Source organism: Hemitrygon akajei, chromosome 14 (assembly GCF_048418815.1).
Source record: "Hemitrygon akajei chromosome 14, sHemAka1.3, whole genome shotgun sequence".
NCBI classification, from domain to species: Eukaryota; Metazoa; Chordata; class Chondrichthyes; order Myliobatiformes; family Dasyatidae; genus Hemitrygon; species Hemitrygon akajei.
In genome coordinates, this window is record NC_133137.1 from 23,237,195 (window position 1) to 23,255,218 (window position 18,024).

General features: G+C 40.2%; 1 protein-coding gene across 5 annotated transcripts in view; it reads left to right on the forward strand.

The window, feature by feature from the left end:
* Positions 1 to 18,024, forward strand: part of sec14l8 (SEC14-like lipid binding 8) — a 70,090-nt gene that overhangs the window by 23,346 nt on the left and 28,720 nt on the right. For all 5 annotated transcript variants that reach the window (XM_073065676.1, XM_073065678.1, XM_073065679.1 and 2 more), the window contains 5 exons: positions 1,482 to 1,525; positions 4,627 to 4,689; positions 9,693 to 9,881; positions 14,058 to 14,153; positions 15,050 to 15,110. In XM_073065676.1, the coding sequence (XP_072921777.1) occupies positions 1,482 to 1,525; positions 4,627 to 4,689; positions 9,693 to 9,881; positions 14,058 to 14,153; positions 15,050 to 15,110 (453 nt within the window). The remainder of the gene's footprint in view (positions 1 to 1,481; positions 1,526 to 4,626; positions 4,690 to 9,692; positions 9,882 to 14,057; positions 14,154 to 15,049; positions 15,111 to 18,024) is intronic.

Sequence of the window (18,024 nt, forward strand, 5' to 3'; positions counted from 1 at the left end):
GAGATTGGTCTGAGCCCCACCCAAAGAATAGCCTGATTGACAGGAGATTACACTGGGTTAGAGCTGTGCATTCTGTCCAAGATGTCAAGTTTTATCAGTTTCTAATAAAAATATAAACCCTTAAAAATGTGTGAAAATTCAGAAGCATTTGCCTCCCAGAACACATTCTGGACCTGCTGTGCATCCTGAATGAAAACAGATAATGCTGGAAATATTCAGCAGATTAGACACCATCTGTGGAGAGAGAAATGTCAACATTAATATTTTTCTTTCCTTCTTCAGATCATGCCTGACTTCCTAAGTATTCAGTATGTTCTGTTTTTACTGCAGAGTTCCAGTAGCTACAGCCTTTTTTAAGAAAATGCATGTGTCATGTAAATCTTGGACTTAAATATATGGGATCTGCTGAATGCAGGCATTTCGCTTTGGAACCATGAGTCAAAGTCTGCACTTTGTAGCCCAATAAGTGAATTGTAATCTATAAATAACTATCACTACTTATAGTGGAGAGCTTGGTGATTCATAGAAACTTCCTCAATACATTTCTGCCTAATGCCATTAAAATACTTAATAGAGTATCCATAAAGCAATGTTGTGTTACTTCATTTTCTTTCCATATTTCTCCTGTACATTGATAAATGGTTGACCTTTGCATTGATTATGATATCAGTTATGTGCATGTAGAAATTTTGATTACACATGATTTAAGGTGAAAGATAAAGAAGTGACTAAGTTTTAGAATGACTTTTGTCACATTAGTCGGGTAAATGATAATTCTGAGCTTGAACAGTTTGGATTAAATGAAAAGATGACAGATAGTTTTCATGTGGCAAATATTTCATTTAAATATTTTATATGTGACTATCACAGCAACCAAGAAAATTATAAATATGGAACACTGATATTAAAAAATAATGTGGGATAAGTGATATTTTTTGTATTTACTTTCTATAACATAAACTTAAAGTAATGGCAGAAACATATTGACAATTAATGGGATTTGTAGTATGTAGAAAATTACAATTTCCATTAAACATATTTTGCTCCAGTGCTTTGAAATATGTAAAATGGGATTTGTGAATAAGTGAATTTGTACCTTAAATATATTTTTAGATTTTCACAATTTTTAAGATCAGAAGAGGAAAGTAAATATCAGGCGAATGAAAGTGATGCTGGATTTCCAGACAAGCAGTGGATATGAGCAGAAGTAGGGAACAAATGGCCAGTAATCCTAGGTTGAGGAAGCCGAGTATGTGAGTTAAAATAGTGACTAGCTAACTATAGCTGAGGAAATGAAGTGTGTTCTATCTGGATAACTATTTTTAATGCTACTTTACTACTTTAAATCTCCAAAGAGTTTTATAAGTTAAAACTGATCTCCTATTCTGTTTAAGCTAAAGCTTCATCTTATTTGCATTCCAAGTAAGAAATATGTTTTAATCTGAGAATAAAAGAAAGTAACTGTAAGCTTGTATTTACAGCCAGGAGTTTCAACCTTCAGAAGGCAGAGCATATGGTTCGCAAGGTAGGAAAATCTGTTAAAATATATTACTGTTGGTGTTTCTCATTTTCTTCAGCAGGAGCCAGACCTTCCCTACTTTTTTTTTGGGATAAGCAGCCATTCCTCCATTCCTCTCAATTCATTTCCTAGACCTGATGGAAGTAATTGACAAATATTGTATTTCCAAAGCTGTGATTAAATTGAAAAAAAAAGAGTGGTTAAAAAAAGTGGCACTTAATTGTTAAACCAATGTTAAAATCATTTACTTTGGACTCTAAAAGCAGAGAAAGAATACTAAATGGTAAAATTCTTAACACAGATTTGAGTCCTATTGTAAGTTAATTGTGCATGCCCTGGTTGTTTTAAATTTCCATTACTCCATGATTGAAACTCTAGTCACTAGACTGGCCAAAATCATTAGCTTGCTGTTTGGGTAATTTAAGATTCATAACTTTATCCTATCATGTGTTGCAAAGTATGAGCACTAACACTGGTTAGATTCATATATCAAGTTATTTTGTAGCTTCATCTTTCCCATCAGAGATCTCCAGTTTCATATATTTCCAAAGATGTTTCAGGACTCTATCAATTTCTTAGTTGGTTATTTAAATGATTCACTGAATGTTGTGATAAATTTGGTAGGCACACAGATAGTATTAAACCAGGGTTTGTCTTCACATTTACTAACAAGACCACAGTTTCACTCTACTTGCAAATGTTCATATCAATTTCAGAAATAACAAATTAAAGACAAAATATTGAGTCTGTTGAGTGGAGTATAAAAAGATTAAAGTTAATCTTAGGTGTGAGGTGATGCATTTCAGTCATTCAGTCAGTGATATGAATATACATGAAGTAACAGGGTGCTAAGAAATATTGCAGACTGAAGATCCTTGGGTTGAAGTTCTAAGTTCCCAGAAAATGGCAACAGGGGTAGACAGGGCCATGAAGAAAGTTTACTTTGTGCTTGCTTTCATAGGTTGGAGCATATGATATAAAAGTTGGAAACAAGAGACTGCTGATGTTGGAATCTAGAGTAAAAACAAAACAAACCACTGGAGGAACTGTAATAGGAAACATCTGTAAAAGGAAATGGGCAGTTGACGTTTCAGGTTGAGACGTTTCATTTCGTCTGGAAGTTGAAACGTTATGTTGTAACCTTATAAAACATTGATTATTCTGCTCATGGACACATGCACCACCAGGTTTAGGAACAGCTATTACCCCTCAACAATCAGGCTCTTTAACAAAGGGGATAATTTCACTTGCCCCATCATTGAAATGTTCCCAATGGACTCACTATCAAGGATTCTTCCTCCCATGTTTTTGATATTTATTGCTTACTTATTTATATTGTTGGTTCTTCTTTTTGCATTGGCACAGTTTGCTGTCTTGTGCACTCTGGATGAATGCCCTAGTTGGGTGCCCATCCATTGATTCTGTTGTAGTTACTATTCTATGTATTTGTTGAGTATGCCCAAAGAAGATGAATCTCAGGATTATGTATGGTGACATATATGTACTTTGATAATAACATTTCCTTTGAACTTTGAATTTATGAACTTTGGACTATTGTATGTGTTTCTGGTCACCACCATAAAGGAAGAATGTGGCTACACCGATGAGAGTGTAGAGGAGATTCACTAAGATTTTGACTGGAGAAATTTAGTTACTGAGGAGAGTTTGGATAGCTTGGACTTATTTTCCCTCGAGCAAAGAAGGGCAGATAGGTGACCTAATTGATATATATAAAATTGTAAGATCGGGTAGATGGTACCCTTTTTCCATGATAAATGTATCAAGAGCAAGAGGGCATAGATTCAATATTAGAAGAAGAATTTTTAAATGGGATTTAAGGGGAAAGCTTTTTACCTAGAGAGTAGTTAGTATCTGGAACTTGCTGCAAGTAGAGTTGATGAAATCATACTTATTGTTACGTTTAAGAGACATTTGTTCCGGTGTTTAAAACAAAGAAGGATATAAACTTGATGTGGGAAAATGAGATTTGTGCAGATGGCCCAAAAGGATAGCATGAATGTAGTGTGCTGAAGAGGCTGTTTCTGTGCTGCACAGCTCAATGGTTCAAGATACATGTTGCAGATTTTGGAGGTGCTGACACCGTGTTGGTACATCTTACAATTATGTTGCACTGGTGATGAAAGAACATTTAGAATGGTGAATGGGTTCTTTCACCTGCCTGGATAGAGTTGATCTACTGCAAAACAGTTTTTTAGAGTGTATTGCATAATGGTCCTGTTTTTTGCCTTGTAATTGGAATGACTTAAAAGAGTCAGGAAATGAGTCACTCTCTGTGTAGTATCTGAGCAGCTCGTGAGAAGCTGAAATATTTATGTGACAGATCAGTGATGAGTTCCCAGAATACTGATGCTGATGGTTAAAGTGGTGAACATGAAGAGAAGGTGGTTAGGCTCCTTTTAACGCTAGAGCATTATGATTGATTTATTTATATGTATGCTTGTTTATATACAGTGAGGAATAGGACCTTCCAGCTGCACCACCCAGCAGTCTCCTGATTAACCGGGGACAATTTACAATGACAAATTAACCTACCAACCAGTACTCCTTTGGACTGTGGGAGGAAACCCACGCAGTCGTGAAGTGAACATACAAACTCCTTACAGGCAGCAGCAGGAATTATACTTGGGTCACTTGTACTGTAGAGCGTTGTGCTAACCGCTATGCTACCCATTTTGAACCTTATTGTCTACCTGACTGCACTTTCTCTGTAACTGGTGCACTTTATTCTGCATTCATACTTTAAACTAACTGAACACACTGTGTAATGATTTGATCTGTAATGCAAGACAAGCTTTTCACTGTAACTTGGTATATGTGACAATAATAAACCAATTTAGTTTCCATTTCCCAGTTTGGTCAGTACCTGGTACTTGTGTGATGTGAATTTTATTTTCCACCTCATACTCATACCTAAATGTTATCCCTGTTCTGTTTCATTACCTAAGGAAATATTAAATTTATGCTGCAGAAAGCTCAAAGCTGCTTGACTCAATTATTTAATTTTATGCTAATGATAATTAAGTTCAGCTGGTTGACATGGCGCTGTGTTGAATGGGAAGTTAACTTGTCTTCATGTTTATTTTTAGCATGTAGAGTTCAGAAGACAAATCAAAGTTGACACACTCACTAGCAGTTGGGAACCTCCGGAGGTAATACTGAAGTTCTGTGTGTGTTGGGGGAGGGAACTTTATGATATGACTTAAAGCTGATTAAACAGATCTGTGAACCTTGAACAAGAAATTGAATGCTATAATCAGCAATTTTATAAGTTACATTACCTAACTCTGATTAAATGCTATTAAGATTCTTAAAGGTTAGCACGAAATACCTGATTCAGTCTACACTTTATGGAAAAGTAATTGCTTGTTTTATAATGAAATAGAATACAATTAATGCCGTGGGAAGTCCAGCAGCATAATGACTTGAGGAACTACAAACCTGTTTTGTGATAACTTGGTTTGACTGAGAATCACAAATGGTATTGTCACATTTCAAGATTTTATAACTATCTTCCCCATGCTAAATTTGGTATGGGTATTAATCTGCTTTTATGGTTTGTAGGTCTTAAATCCTCTAGCTGCATCCTTCAAGACCTTAAATTGAGAATCTGGAATAGTGGTGGGCAGTACTTCAGAGTCAGAATCAGATTTATTATCACCAGCACGTGACGTGAAATTTGTTAACTTAGCAACAGCAGTTCAATGCAATACATAATCTAGCAGAGAGAGAGCGAGAGAGAGAGAGAGCGGGGAAAAATAATGAATAAAAATAAAACATAATAAATAAACAAGTAAATCAAAATAGGTTATCGAAAATAATGTGAAAAAACAGAAATACTGTATATTTAAAAACAAGTGTTGTAACGTCCAAAGCTTCAAAGTCCATTTAGGAATCGGATGGCAGAGGGGAAGAAGCTATTCCTAAATTGCTGAGTATGTGCCGTCAGGCTTCTGTATCTCCTATCAGATGGTAACAGTGAGAAAAGGGCATGCCCTGGGTGCTGGAGGTCTTTAATAATGGACGCTGCCTTTCTAAGACACTGCTTCCTAAAGATGTCCTGAATACTTCGTAAGCTAGTACCCAAGATGGAGCTGACAAGATTAAAAACCTTCTGCAGCTTCTTTCAGTCCTGTGTAGTAGCCCCTCCATACCAGTGATGCAGCCTGTCAGAATGCTCTCCACAGTGCAACGACAGAAGTTTTTGAGTATATTTGTTGACATGCCAAATTGCTTCAAACTCCTAATAAAGTATAGCCGCTGTCTTGCCTTCTTTATGACTACATCGATATGCTGGGACCAGATTAGATCCTCAGAGATCTTGACACCCAGGAACTTGAAGCTGCTCACTCTCTCCACGTCTGATCCCTCTATGAGGATTGGTACGTGTTCATTCGTCTTACCCTTCCTAAAGTCCACAATCAGCTCTTTCGTCTTACTGATGTTGAGTGCCAGGTTGTTGCTGTGGCACCACTCCACTAGTTAGCATATCTCACTCTTTATGGCCCCCTTGTCACCACCTGAGATTCTACCAACAATGGTTGTATTGTCAGCAAATTTGTAGATGGTATTTGAGCTATGCCTAGCCACACAGTCATGGTATACAGAGAGTAGAGCAATGGGCTAAGCACACACCCCTGAGTTGTGCCAGTGTTGATCGTCAGCAAAGAGGATATGTTATCACCAATCTGAAAAGACTGTGGTCTTCCGGTTAGGAAGTCGAGGATCCAGTTACAGAGGGAGGTACAGAGGCCCTGGGGCACTTTTAGCGGCAGCTGGATCTGCATCACTTCTGAGAGTCATTTGCTCAAACGCATAAGTTCCAGATTTTCTGGAAAGTCCTTGTTGCTGAAAATCTAACTGAGCACTGATACTAGAGTTCTCTCTTTGGCCTCTTAAATCAGATTAATTGGAATGGTGTAGGATCAAAAATCAACACTTCATCTTTCTCCTAGGCATATTACAAAATCAGCAACAAATTCAATGATTGAACTTTGCTCTGTAACTCATGATTCTAGGAGTATCTTTTTTTCTCCTTTCCCCTGTGTTCTCGTTCTTCTGCCCGCTGTAATGATCAACTGCAACTGTCAAGGCCTCATCATCAACACAAGAGATTCTGCAGATGCTCGAAATTTTAAGCAACACCACATAAGATGCTGGTGAATTCAGCAAGTCAGGCAGCCTCTACAGAGGGGAATAAACAGTTGACATTTCAGGCCAAGACCCTTCATCGGGACTGGAAAGTAAGGGGAGAAGCCAGAATAAGAAAGTAAGGAGGGGAAGAAGTACAAGCTAGCAGGTGATAGGTGAGACTAGGTGAAGGGGAAGGTGGCTGGATGGGTGACGGGGATGATCTTCGTGCCATCAGGTCTCCACTCCTTCCACAAATACTCCTTGACTTGCTGAGTTCTTCCAGCAGCTTTGTTTGTTGCTGGTTCTTCACTCTATGGATATGCTGAGCATTTCTAGTGGTTTCTATTTTTTTTATTTCCACTTTCCAACAGCTACAGTTTTTCTTCCCTTTTTGATCGATAGCTGCCTACTTGGCAGAAAATGGGAGAAGTATGCATATTTTGACTGTACTGCTTTTCGCCTGAACAAAGCCATCTGAAGTAAAATTTATGAATGTGGGGATATTGATGGTGAACTCATAGGATGCTGCAAACGGAAAGGCCTCATTTGGTCCATTGAGTCAACATCAGCGAACTTGAAGAGCAGCCAAATTCCCGCTTTATCCTTGTATCCCTTTTTCAATTATATATTGTTCTGAACGCATCTATTAAATAATCAATGTACCTTCCAGTTTATTGGGTGATATAATCCAAATCCTAAACAGCACGGTAATGGGGAAATATTTATCACCCCATAGCAATGCACACACTCACTCCACCTCCAAGATAAGCACAAGTGGATTGAGGATTAAGTTGAAACTTGCTAGTGCAGCACAGATCTGTTGTCTTCTGTTTCAGCTGTAGAGGTTTTGGATATATCTGTGGAGCAGTGAGTAAGGATGCTCTGTTCTTCAAGTTCGGGAGCTATTTGCAATAACAGCTGGGAAAGAGACTGAGTGAAGTGCTTTTGACTATTGCAGCTCCTACTCCTGCATTTGCACTCCCCCCCCCCCCCCCCCCACACCCCCATGCACATTTGTTTCATCTATGTTCTCTTGCTTCTTGGAATCCCTATCTGTCTCTGCTTTCTTCATAAACCCTTTCATGGTACAACCCCCTTCATCTTCTTAACATATTCTGTGCAATGCAAACCTCCATCTTTACTGAGTCCCTCTCATCTCCAGTTGCGACACCCAGCAATCCCCCCGGTGATTTAATCCTAGTCTAATCACAGGACAATTTACAATGCCCAATTAACCTACCAAGTGGTACATTTTTGGATGGTGAGAGGAAACCAGGGCACCTGGTCATGGGGAGAATGTACAAACTTTTTACGGGCAAGGGCGACCTTTTGAGTTAGCTCCTGATACTGGTTGTGAAATGGAACAAAACATTCTATTGAATGCTGCTATAAAATTTGTAGGACAGTTGCCCTTCTTGGTAATTCTGGCGGCATACCAGGCCATTCTACCCTGCCATGCTGTAAATACTGGAGGAAATGAGTCATGAATAAGACAGGTTACCAACATTTGAGGAAAGCAATAAATTGACCAGGCAAATGAACCTGTAATTGGGAACGAAGTTGAGGAACACTTTCATCAAAAAGAAGCAAATAAACAGTGGCCAATTTGATTTCAAAATGGGGAGTTTCTGTTTGACTGGCATTATTTAATTGAGGAACACGAGATTCTGCAGATCAACACACACAAAATGCAGCAGGTCAGGCAACATCTATGGAAATAAACAGATAATCGTTTTGGGCCGAGACCCTTCTTCAGAATAACGAAAGTGGGGAAAGAGAAGGGGGCTAGCTGGAAGGTGTTAGGTGGAGCCAGCTGGAAAAGGTCAAGGGCTGGAGAAGAAGGAACCTGATAGGAGAGGAGGGTGGACCATTGGAGAAGGAGGGGGGTCCCAGGAGGAAGTAATAGGCAGGTGAGAAGTGGCTTTACCTCTGAATTTCTTCAGGTGCTAGAAATCCAGAGCCATACACACAAAATGCTGGGGGAGCTGTAGCATTTTGTATGTGTTGTTTTAATTGAGGAAGTCAACCACTAGCAAAAGATAAGGTCTTGAGTTCCTAGTGAAGAGTTACTATTTGAAATGAATACAGTGAGTATTACAGGGAAGAAATGAAAATGGATGAGAAATAGTTGAAAGAGAAGTAACATTTAGGGAAGAGATGTTGGACTGGGGCAATGAATTAAACTAACTGTTCCAGAACATGGTGCTAATGACTGCTACTGTTTTTGATGTGAATAAATGATCATAAATTAGTATCTAGGCAAGTAACTTAGAAGTTAGTTGTCAGTAGCAGTAAAAAATCAAACAGGCAGGGGTAAAAAAAAAAGTGCATACTCTGAGTAATTAGGCAGGAATTAAAATGAAACTGTTCTGAATAATAGTTTCCATTTGATGGTGGTAGAGTGAAGAGAGTAAAATTTGTGCTTAATTTGTATGTTGAGTGATTTTTTTTATCTCTGCGGCATAAGAGAGCTGCCATCAGCTTGTTGACTGATAAGTATCAAAGGACTGAGTTACAAGAAGCAATAGAAAATGTATCTTGTTAATGATTTTAATAAGTGAGTAAGAAGAACATGGGTGCATTTGGAAAGATTAATAATAAGACAAGTTCATGATTACATAAAAGGTAGATTAATGAGGGAGGAGCTCTTCAAGTTATTACGGAAGGATTAGTTAGATGTTTGGAAGGGCCTCCTAATTTATGCAATCTTTTCTAATCCTATTGAGGGGTTTTTAATTTAATGTATTTTTGACAAATGTGAGCCACATCTGCTGGTTTTTAATCCATTTTAAAATCTAAAGAGGGCAGCTTTAAAAAACTGATATCCTCTTAGAAGTAAAGAAGTTAGAGATAGCATTAACTATGTTAGCTCTGTACACATTTGACTTACCAATGCAGAATTTCCTGTGGTAAACCCCACTTCTTTCTGGGAGATCTTAAGATGGGTAGGAAAATATTGGAAATCAGGGAAAGCAGATAAAATGTTTTAAAAGAATGTTGACTGTGGGATATTTTTTGGCAGGTTATCACTCGTTACTTTTCTGGAGGTATGTGTGGCTATGACAAAGATGGCAGCCCTATATGGTATGATGTAATTGGCCCTCTGGATGCAAAAGGGTTGATGCATTCAGCTTCTAAACAGGATTTTTTAAAAACAAAAATCCGAGACTGTGAACGGCTGCGAGAAGAGTGTATTAAACAATCAAAAAAGGTAAGATGTCCTTTGAAATTTGAAAATGGAAGCCATCTGGATAAGCAGTGCAGAATCATGAAATGCTAGTTTTTTGAATTTAGGCATAAAGTTAGAAATTTGGAACAACTCCAGGCTAAAAGTTGAATTATGCTGAATTAGCATTCTAGATGTCTCATTTTAGTTTGACACTTCTTTCAAAGTAGTGCAATAAAAAGTAACTTTTTAACTCTTAAGGAATCTAGTGCATTGATTTTAATGTATTATTAATGCTGGAATAATCAGTTTAGTTTTGAATATTAAGCAATTCAGGATTTTAAAAGTAAACTTTAAGTTATTTTTATTCTAATGAAGGAGTTTAAAACAACAGAACAAAATCATCATATAAAAGATTATGAAAATATGGTGTTCTAAATATGCTTGGGAAATGATGAAATCTCCACATAGTAACGTCAATGAATGGAGGTTTCAGGTTCATAATTCTGATAAGCTTAAGAAAGAATATTTGTTAATCAAAGTCACAGCACTCTGTGGTTGCATCATAGTGATCTGGTGCATTGTTATAAAAGTAGGCAAATCTGATCCATTACAATTTCAGAATTACTTTATTCTTAGTATGACTTTATTTACTGTCTTGGTCAGGCACTCTTAGAATCTCTCAGGAGAGAGGTACACAGTTTTTCTGTAGGTTCTTAACAGCAAGATAAAAGCAACAATGAGGTGAGAGTGAAAGTAGATGATATTGTTGGGATTCATTAATCCTCATCTCAATTTCTCTCTAGCATAGAATAAAATTTGACATTTAGTAACCAAGGAACAATTTTTCATGTATAGGTGTAGTCATATATAGTTCAGTCCAACTTAACTGTAGATTGCATTGTGAACTTAAATGTTTTAAAGAAATTCCGCTTCAGATTTCTGTTATTATAATTGTGAATTAACTATTATTTTTTGGGAAACGTTTACCATACGAGTTAATAGTGTCTAGGGTAAGAAAATATGATCATAACGAAGGAAGTGAAAAAAATTGTTCATCTCCTGCTATGATCATACATGAAATCTATATCTAATTGTTGAGCCTATGTCTTTTGTAGCCTTCTTAGCTGTGTATGATCCTTGAAATCTCTTTTGGTTTGGTTTTAAAGTTGTGGTTTTGACCTGTTAGATATTGGCGAGACCTGTTGTAAATTGAGGGGCACTTTCATCAAGCACCTTTGCACCATCTCCCACAATTGGGACTTCACATTCTGACATGTTGATCCATGGCCTCTTCATGTTCTAAGATGAGGCCACCCTCAGGGTGAAGGAGCAACACATTATATTCTGTCTGAGTACCCTCCAACCTGATGACATGAATTTCAATTTCTCCTTCCAGTAAACAAATTCCACCCCCCCCCCCCACCCTTACTCTATTCCCCACTCTGACCTTTTGCTTTTCTCACCTGCCTATTGCTTTCCCTGGGTCCCCTCCTCCTTCCCTTTCTCCTATGGTCTACTCTCTTCCCCCATCAGATTCTTTCTTCTGCAGCCCTTGACCTTTCCCACACAACCAGCTTCACCTATGACCTTCCAGCTAGCCTCTTTCTCCTCCCCTCAACTTTTTACTCTGGCATCTTCCCCCTTCCTTCTCAGCCCTGATGAAGGGTCTCAGCCCAAAACGTCAACTGTTTACTCTTTTCCATAGATGCTGCCTGACCTGCTGAGTTCCTCCAGCATTTTGTGTCTGTTGCTTTGGATTTCCAGCATCTGCAGAATTTAAAGAGCAAACACGAGGAAATCTGCAGATGCTGGAAATTCAAGCAACACACACAAAATGCTGGTGGAATGCAGCAGGCCAGGCAGCATTTATAGGGAGAAGCACTGTTGATGTTTCGGGTTGAGACCCTTCGTCAGGACTAACTGAAAGGAAAGATAGTAAGGGATTTGAAAGTAGTGGGGGGGAAAGGGGAAATGCAAAATGATAGGAGAAGACCGGAAGGGGTGGGATGAAGCTAAGAGCTGGAAAGGTGATTGGCGAAAGTGATACAGAGCTGGAGAAGTGAAAGGATTATGGGATGGGAGGCCTCAGGAGAAAGAATGGGGAGGGAGGAGCACCAGAGGGAGATGGAGAACAGGCAGAGTGATGGGCAGAGAGAGAAAAAAAAGAACAACTAAATATGTCAGGGATGGGGTAAGAAGGGGAGGAGGGGCATTAACGGAAGTTAGAGAAGTCAATGTTCATGCCATCAGGTTGGAGGCTACCCAGCCGGTATATAAGGTGTTGTTCCTTCAACCTGAGTGTGGCTTCATCTTGACAGTAGAGGAGGCTATGGATAGACATATCAGAATGGGAATGGGACGTGAAATTAAAATGTGTGGCCACTGGGAGATCCTGCTTTCTCTGGCGGACCGAGCGTAGGTGTTCAGCGAAACGGTCTCCCAGTCTGCGTCAGGTCTCACCAATATATAAAAGGCCACACCGGGAGCACCGGACGCAGTATACCACACCAGCCGACTCACAGGTGAAGTGTCGTCTCACCTGGAAGGACTGTCTGGGGCCCTGAATGGTGGTGAGGGAGGAAGTGTAAGGGCAGGTGTAGCACTTGTTGAAGAAGTGGAAGAAGGGAAGCCCCTTTGTTTAAAAAAGGAAGACATCTCTTTCGTCCTGGAATGAAAAGCCTCATCCTGAGAGCAGATGCGGCAGAGACAGAGGAATTTTGAGAAGGGGATAGCATTTTTGCAAGAGACGGTGGGAAGAGGAATAGTCCAGGAAGCTGTGAGAGTCTGTAGGCTTATAGTAGATATCAGTAGATAAGCCGTCTCCAGAGATGGAGACAGAAAGATCAAGAAAGGGGAGGGAGGTGTCAGAAATGGACCAGGTATGGATCTCTCCCATTTTCCCTTCCCTTCTTCCACCATCAACTCTGCTCTCAAATGCATCTCTCCCATTTCCTGCACATCTGCCCTCACCACTTCCGCCCGCCACCCCACTCGGTATAGGGTTCCCCTTGTCCTCACCTACCACCCCACCAGCCTCCAGGTCCAATGTATAATTCCCTGTAACTTCCGCCACCTCCAACAGGATCCCCCTACCAAGCACATCTTTCCCTCCCCTCTTCTTTCTGCTTTCCGCAGGGATCGCTCCCTACGAGACTCCCTTGTCCACTCATCCCACCCCCCCCATCTCTTCCCACCGATCTCCCTCCTGGCACTTATCCTTGTAAGCAGAACAAGTGCTACACCTGCCCTTACACTTCCTCCCTTACCACCATTCAGGGCCCCAGACAGTCCTTCCAGGTGAGGCGACACTTCACCTGTGAGTCGGCTGGTGTGGTATACTGCGTCCGGTGCTCCCGGTGTGGCCTTTTATATATTGGTGAGACCCGACGCAGACTGGGGGACCGTTTCGCTGAACACCTACGCTCGGTCCGCCAGAGAAAGCAGGATCTCCCAGTGGCCACACATTTTAATTCCACGTCCCATTCCCATTCTGATATGTCTATCCATGGCCTCCTCTACTGTCAAGATGAAGCCACACTCAGGTTGGAGGAACAACACCTTATATACCGGCTGGGTAGCCTCCAACCTGATGGCATAAACATTGACTTCTCTAACTTCTGTTAATGCCCCTCCTCCCCTTCTTACCCCATCCCTGACATATTTAGTTGTTTGTTTTTTTTCTCTCTCTCTGCCCATCACTTTGCCTGTTCTCCATCTCCCTCTGGTGCTCCCCTCCCCCTTTCTTTCTCCCAAGGCCTCCCATCCCATAATCCTTTCCCTTCTCCAGCTCTGTATCACTTTCGCCAATCACCTTTCCAGCTCTTAGCTTCATCCCACCCCTTCCGGTCTTCTCCTATCATTTTGCATTTCCCCTTTCCCCCCCACTACTTTCAAATCCCTTACTATCTTTCCTTTCAGTTAGTCCTGACGAAGGGTCTCGGCCTGAAACGTCGACGGTGCTTCTCCCTATCGATGCTGCCTTCCACCAGCATTTTGTATCTGCAGAATTTCCTGTGTTTGTAAATATTGCCAATTCTGTCAGTAATAATATCTTGAGCTAGTGTTGAATCTCATTATGCCAAAAGCCAGTTATTAATTCAAATTACACTTGAACACCAAAAGAGAGTTTTTGTTTGGAATAATAAAAAACTGACATGGTTGACATATTAATTTCCCAGCTAATATTGATTCTGTGATATTTTTTTTTCTCTCTTGCAGCATGGAAAGCATATTGAAACAATCACAATGATCTATGACTGTGAGAATCTAGGAATGAAGCATTTATGGAAACCTGCAGTTGAACTGTACGGAGAAGTAAGGCAACATATAATTCAGCATGTAAAAAATCTATTTGTACTGAAGAATAATGTTTTAACGATACTAATCCAAGGTTTCTGGTAGCTTGTTATATAAACCTTAATGCATTAAAAGGTGATGTGTTCATAGGCAGTTATCCATTAGCTGTGTCTGGTAATTTCTTTGAGAAAGGTGACAATGATAGTAACTGAGTAGATCATGGGAAATAATGTGTTCTATTAATTCACATATAATTTGTCACCTGATTCTGGAGGTCAGATTACAATGGTACTATAGTTTTCTAATATTTGTTGGTGAGTTCCTTTAGAACTTGCTTTACCTAGTGTAGAATTATCATATCATACGGTGACTATCAATATACACAAAGGTGTTAGGATGTTACTTGCTGCCTCAAGTTCAAGTTTAATGTCATCTGACTGTACAGATATACAACAAAATGAAACAACCATTCCTCCGGACCACGGTGCACCTACACAAGATGTATCACACACAGCACACAAAACAAAATATTATACTATGAATAAGTTAATAAAATATTCAACATGCATGTAGCAGAGCGCAGCACAGGTAAACAGTAAACGGCAGTGACGAGACCTCAGTGGTGGCAGGGTATTCACTAGTCTCACAGTTTGAGAGAAGGAGCTGTTAGCCAGTCTGGCAAACCTAGTCCTGATGCTTCTGTACCTCCTTCTTGACGGTAGTGGGTCAAGGAGATTGTGGGATGGGTGGTGGCGATCCTCAACAATGCTTGATCTCTTTGCTGTATGTCGCAGTATAATCCCTGCTACAACAGGAAGTATTCTAGGTCTATTGTGAGGCAAAAGTGAACAGACTGGTCTTCTCAACAGACATTGACTGAAACTAATCAATCATAACTATTGTGATTTAACCAGGTGCTTACCATGTTTGAGGACAATTACCCTGAGGGATTAAAGTCATTGTTTATTATCAAAGGTAAGCCATTTTAGATTGACTACATTCCCACATGGGTGGAGAATGCTTGAGAATTCTCTAAATTTGTGCCTGTTTATGGTCCAGATGTCTAGATTACAGTGAAATACATTTTTAAGAAGTACGAGTTCCTAAGATTTCTCACGTAAGTACAGAAATTCAGATTCAGATTGGTTTATTGCCCTATTAACCAGGGTTCAGTGCAGATCTTTGCTAATGCGATTAAACTCAAAGTACAAAGTGAATTTGTTATCAGAGTACATACTATATACTGTATGAGACCATATATAACCCTGAGATTTGTTTTCTAACGGGTGTACAAAGTAAATCCAAGAAACACAACAGAATCAATGAAAGACCGGACCAGCAATGGATGTGCAAAGGACAACAAACTTCAAATATGAAAGAGAAAATATGTAATATTAATAAGCAATAAATATTGAGAGCAATGAAAGTGAGTCCAAAGGTTGTGGGGACAGTTCAGTGATGGGTTGAGTGAAGTTATTCCCTCTGGCTCAAGAGTCTGATGGTTGAGGGGTAATAACTGTTCCTGAACCTAGTGGGGCTGCTGTACCTTCATCCTAATGGCAGCAGTGAGAAGAGAGCATGGCCTGGGTGATGGGGGTCCCTGATGATGGAGGCTGCTTTCCTGTGACAGTACTCTGTTGTTGTGCTCAGTGGAGGAGTAGGCTTTACCTGTGATGGACTGGACCGCATCCACTGCTTTTTGTAGGATTTTATGTTGAAGGGCATTGGTGTTTCCATACCAGGCTGCGATGTAACCAGTCAATAAATTTTCCACCACACGTCAATAGAAGTTTGTCAAAGTTTCAGATGTCATGCCAAATCTTTGCAAACTTCTAAGGAAGTAGAGGTGCTGCCGTGCTTCCTTCATAATTGCACTTACGTGCTGGGCCCAGGACAGATCCTCTGAAGTGATAACACTGAAGAATTTGAAGTTGCAGACTCTTTCCACCTCTGATCCCCTGATGAGGACTGGCTCATGTCTGGTTTCCTCCTCCTGAAGTCAATAATCAGCTCTTTGGTCTTGCTGACATTGAATAAGAGGTTCTTGTTTGGCACCACTCAGACAGATTTTCAATCCCCCTCCTGTGTGCTAATTTATCACCACCTTTGATTTGACCAACAGTGGTGTTGTCAGAAAACTTAAGTATAGCAATGGAGCTTAGCCTCACAGTGGTAAGTATAAAGTGAGTAGAGCAGAGGGCTGTAAACACAGGGTTATGGTGCACCTGTGCTGATGGAGATCGTGTAGCCAACCAGAGCTGACTGGGGTCTGCAACTGAGGAAACCAAGGGTCCAATTGCATAAGGATATATTGTTGCCAAGGCCTTGAAGCTCATTGATTAGTTTTGAGGGGATGTTAGTGTTAAATGCCGAGCTGTAGTCGATAAAGAGCATCCTGATGTATGCCCCTTCGCTGTCCAGAGGTTTCAGAGTTGAGTGCAGAATCAAATGAAGTGGCGTCTTCTGAGGACCTGTTGTGATGGTAGGCAAATTGGAGCAGATCCAAGTCACTTCTCAGGCAGGAGTTGATATGCTTCATCACCAACCTCTCAGAGCACTTCATTACAGTAGATGCAAGTCGTACTAGATGATAGTCATTGAGGCAGGTTACCATGTTCTTGGGTACTGGCATAATGAACCCCTGCTTGAAGCAGGTGGGTACTTAAGACTGCCAAAGCAAGAGGTTAGAGATATTGGTGAACACTCCAGCCAGTTGATCAGTACAGATCTTTAGTACTTGGCCAGGTACCCCATCTGGGCCCGATGCTTTCTGTGGGTTCACCTTCCTGAAGGATGATCTCACGTCGGCCTCAGAGACTGAAATCACAGGGTCACTGGGAGGCTGTGGGAGTGATGTAAGCTCATTAAATAGTTGCTGCTTGGTAGGACAATGACCGTTTTGGTTGTAAGTGCCCACTTTTAATTTCTATAGCACTCGTGGCAAAAAGCTTTGGGCACTACTGAATTGTTCCTACTGGGAAAAAAGCTTTTGCCATCAGTAGAGAATGAAAAAAGAAATTGTTTAATTATAAACCAATTACTAGGTCTGTGGTGAAGTTAGAAACAGTGAGAAGAGCAATGTGAATTGTATGAATACAGTTGCAAATGAATGATGGGATTTAGCCATGTTCCAAGCTCCTCAGTGCTTTACATACAGTAGAAGGCGTATAAACTTTGCTTGGTGTTTAGAGAAAGGCAACTTCCTTAGGCTACTAGCTGAATTTAAGTGTCAGCTTGCTGAATGGACAATAGCATCTCTTATCTCCACTAACAGCTTGTATTTATGTAGTATCATTAATGCATTAGAATACCCTGAAGTTCCCGGAGCATTAACGCATAAATAAAACTTCAGTACAGTGATAAACAAAGTCAAAATGGTTAACAACTAAAAAGACAACATTCCCATATATCCCACTTTGTCTTTCAAGGAAGGTAGAGATTGTGAGTTTAGGAATTGTCAAAGACTTGATCAAATCCTGCATTTTGTAAGTGGTACACACTATAGCCGTGGTATGTAACCAGTATAGGTAATGAATGTGTAAATAGTGAATGGGCTGCTAATCAGCTGGGCTACTTTCCCTTGGATGATGTTTGTTGTTGAAGAGAGTAGCTCCAAAGTTTGTGTTTTATACATAGTGCAGTCAGATGATTTATTCATTGGAGGAGCTCTTGACTAGTTTAGTTTGGGTGGCGGGGTGAAGATACATCCTTACCAAAAGAGGTGTAGGGCGCATCTTCCCTCTGCTATCCTGTAGTTCATCCTTGGACAAGGTGTAGCACCTGCTTAGCCCCACCGATCAGGGTTACATGATGCCATGAGAGCAGGTGGTGGATGGTTGTATGAGCAACTAGTTCACATCATAGGTCCTGATTATGTGACCATTGACAC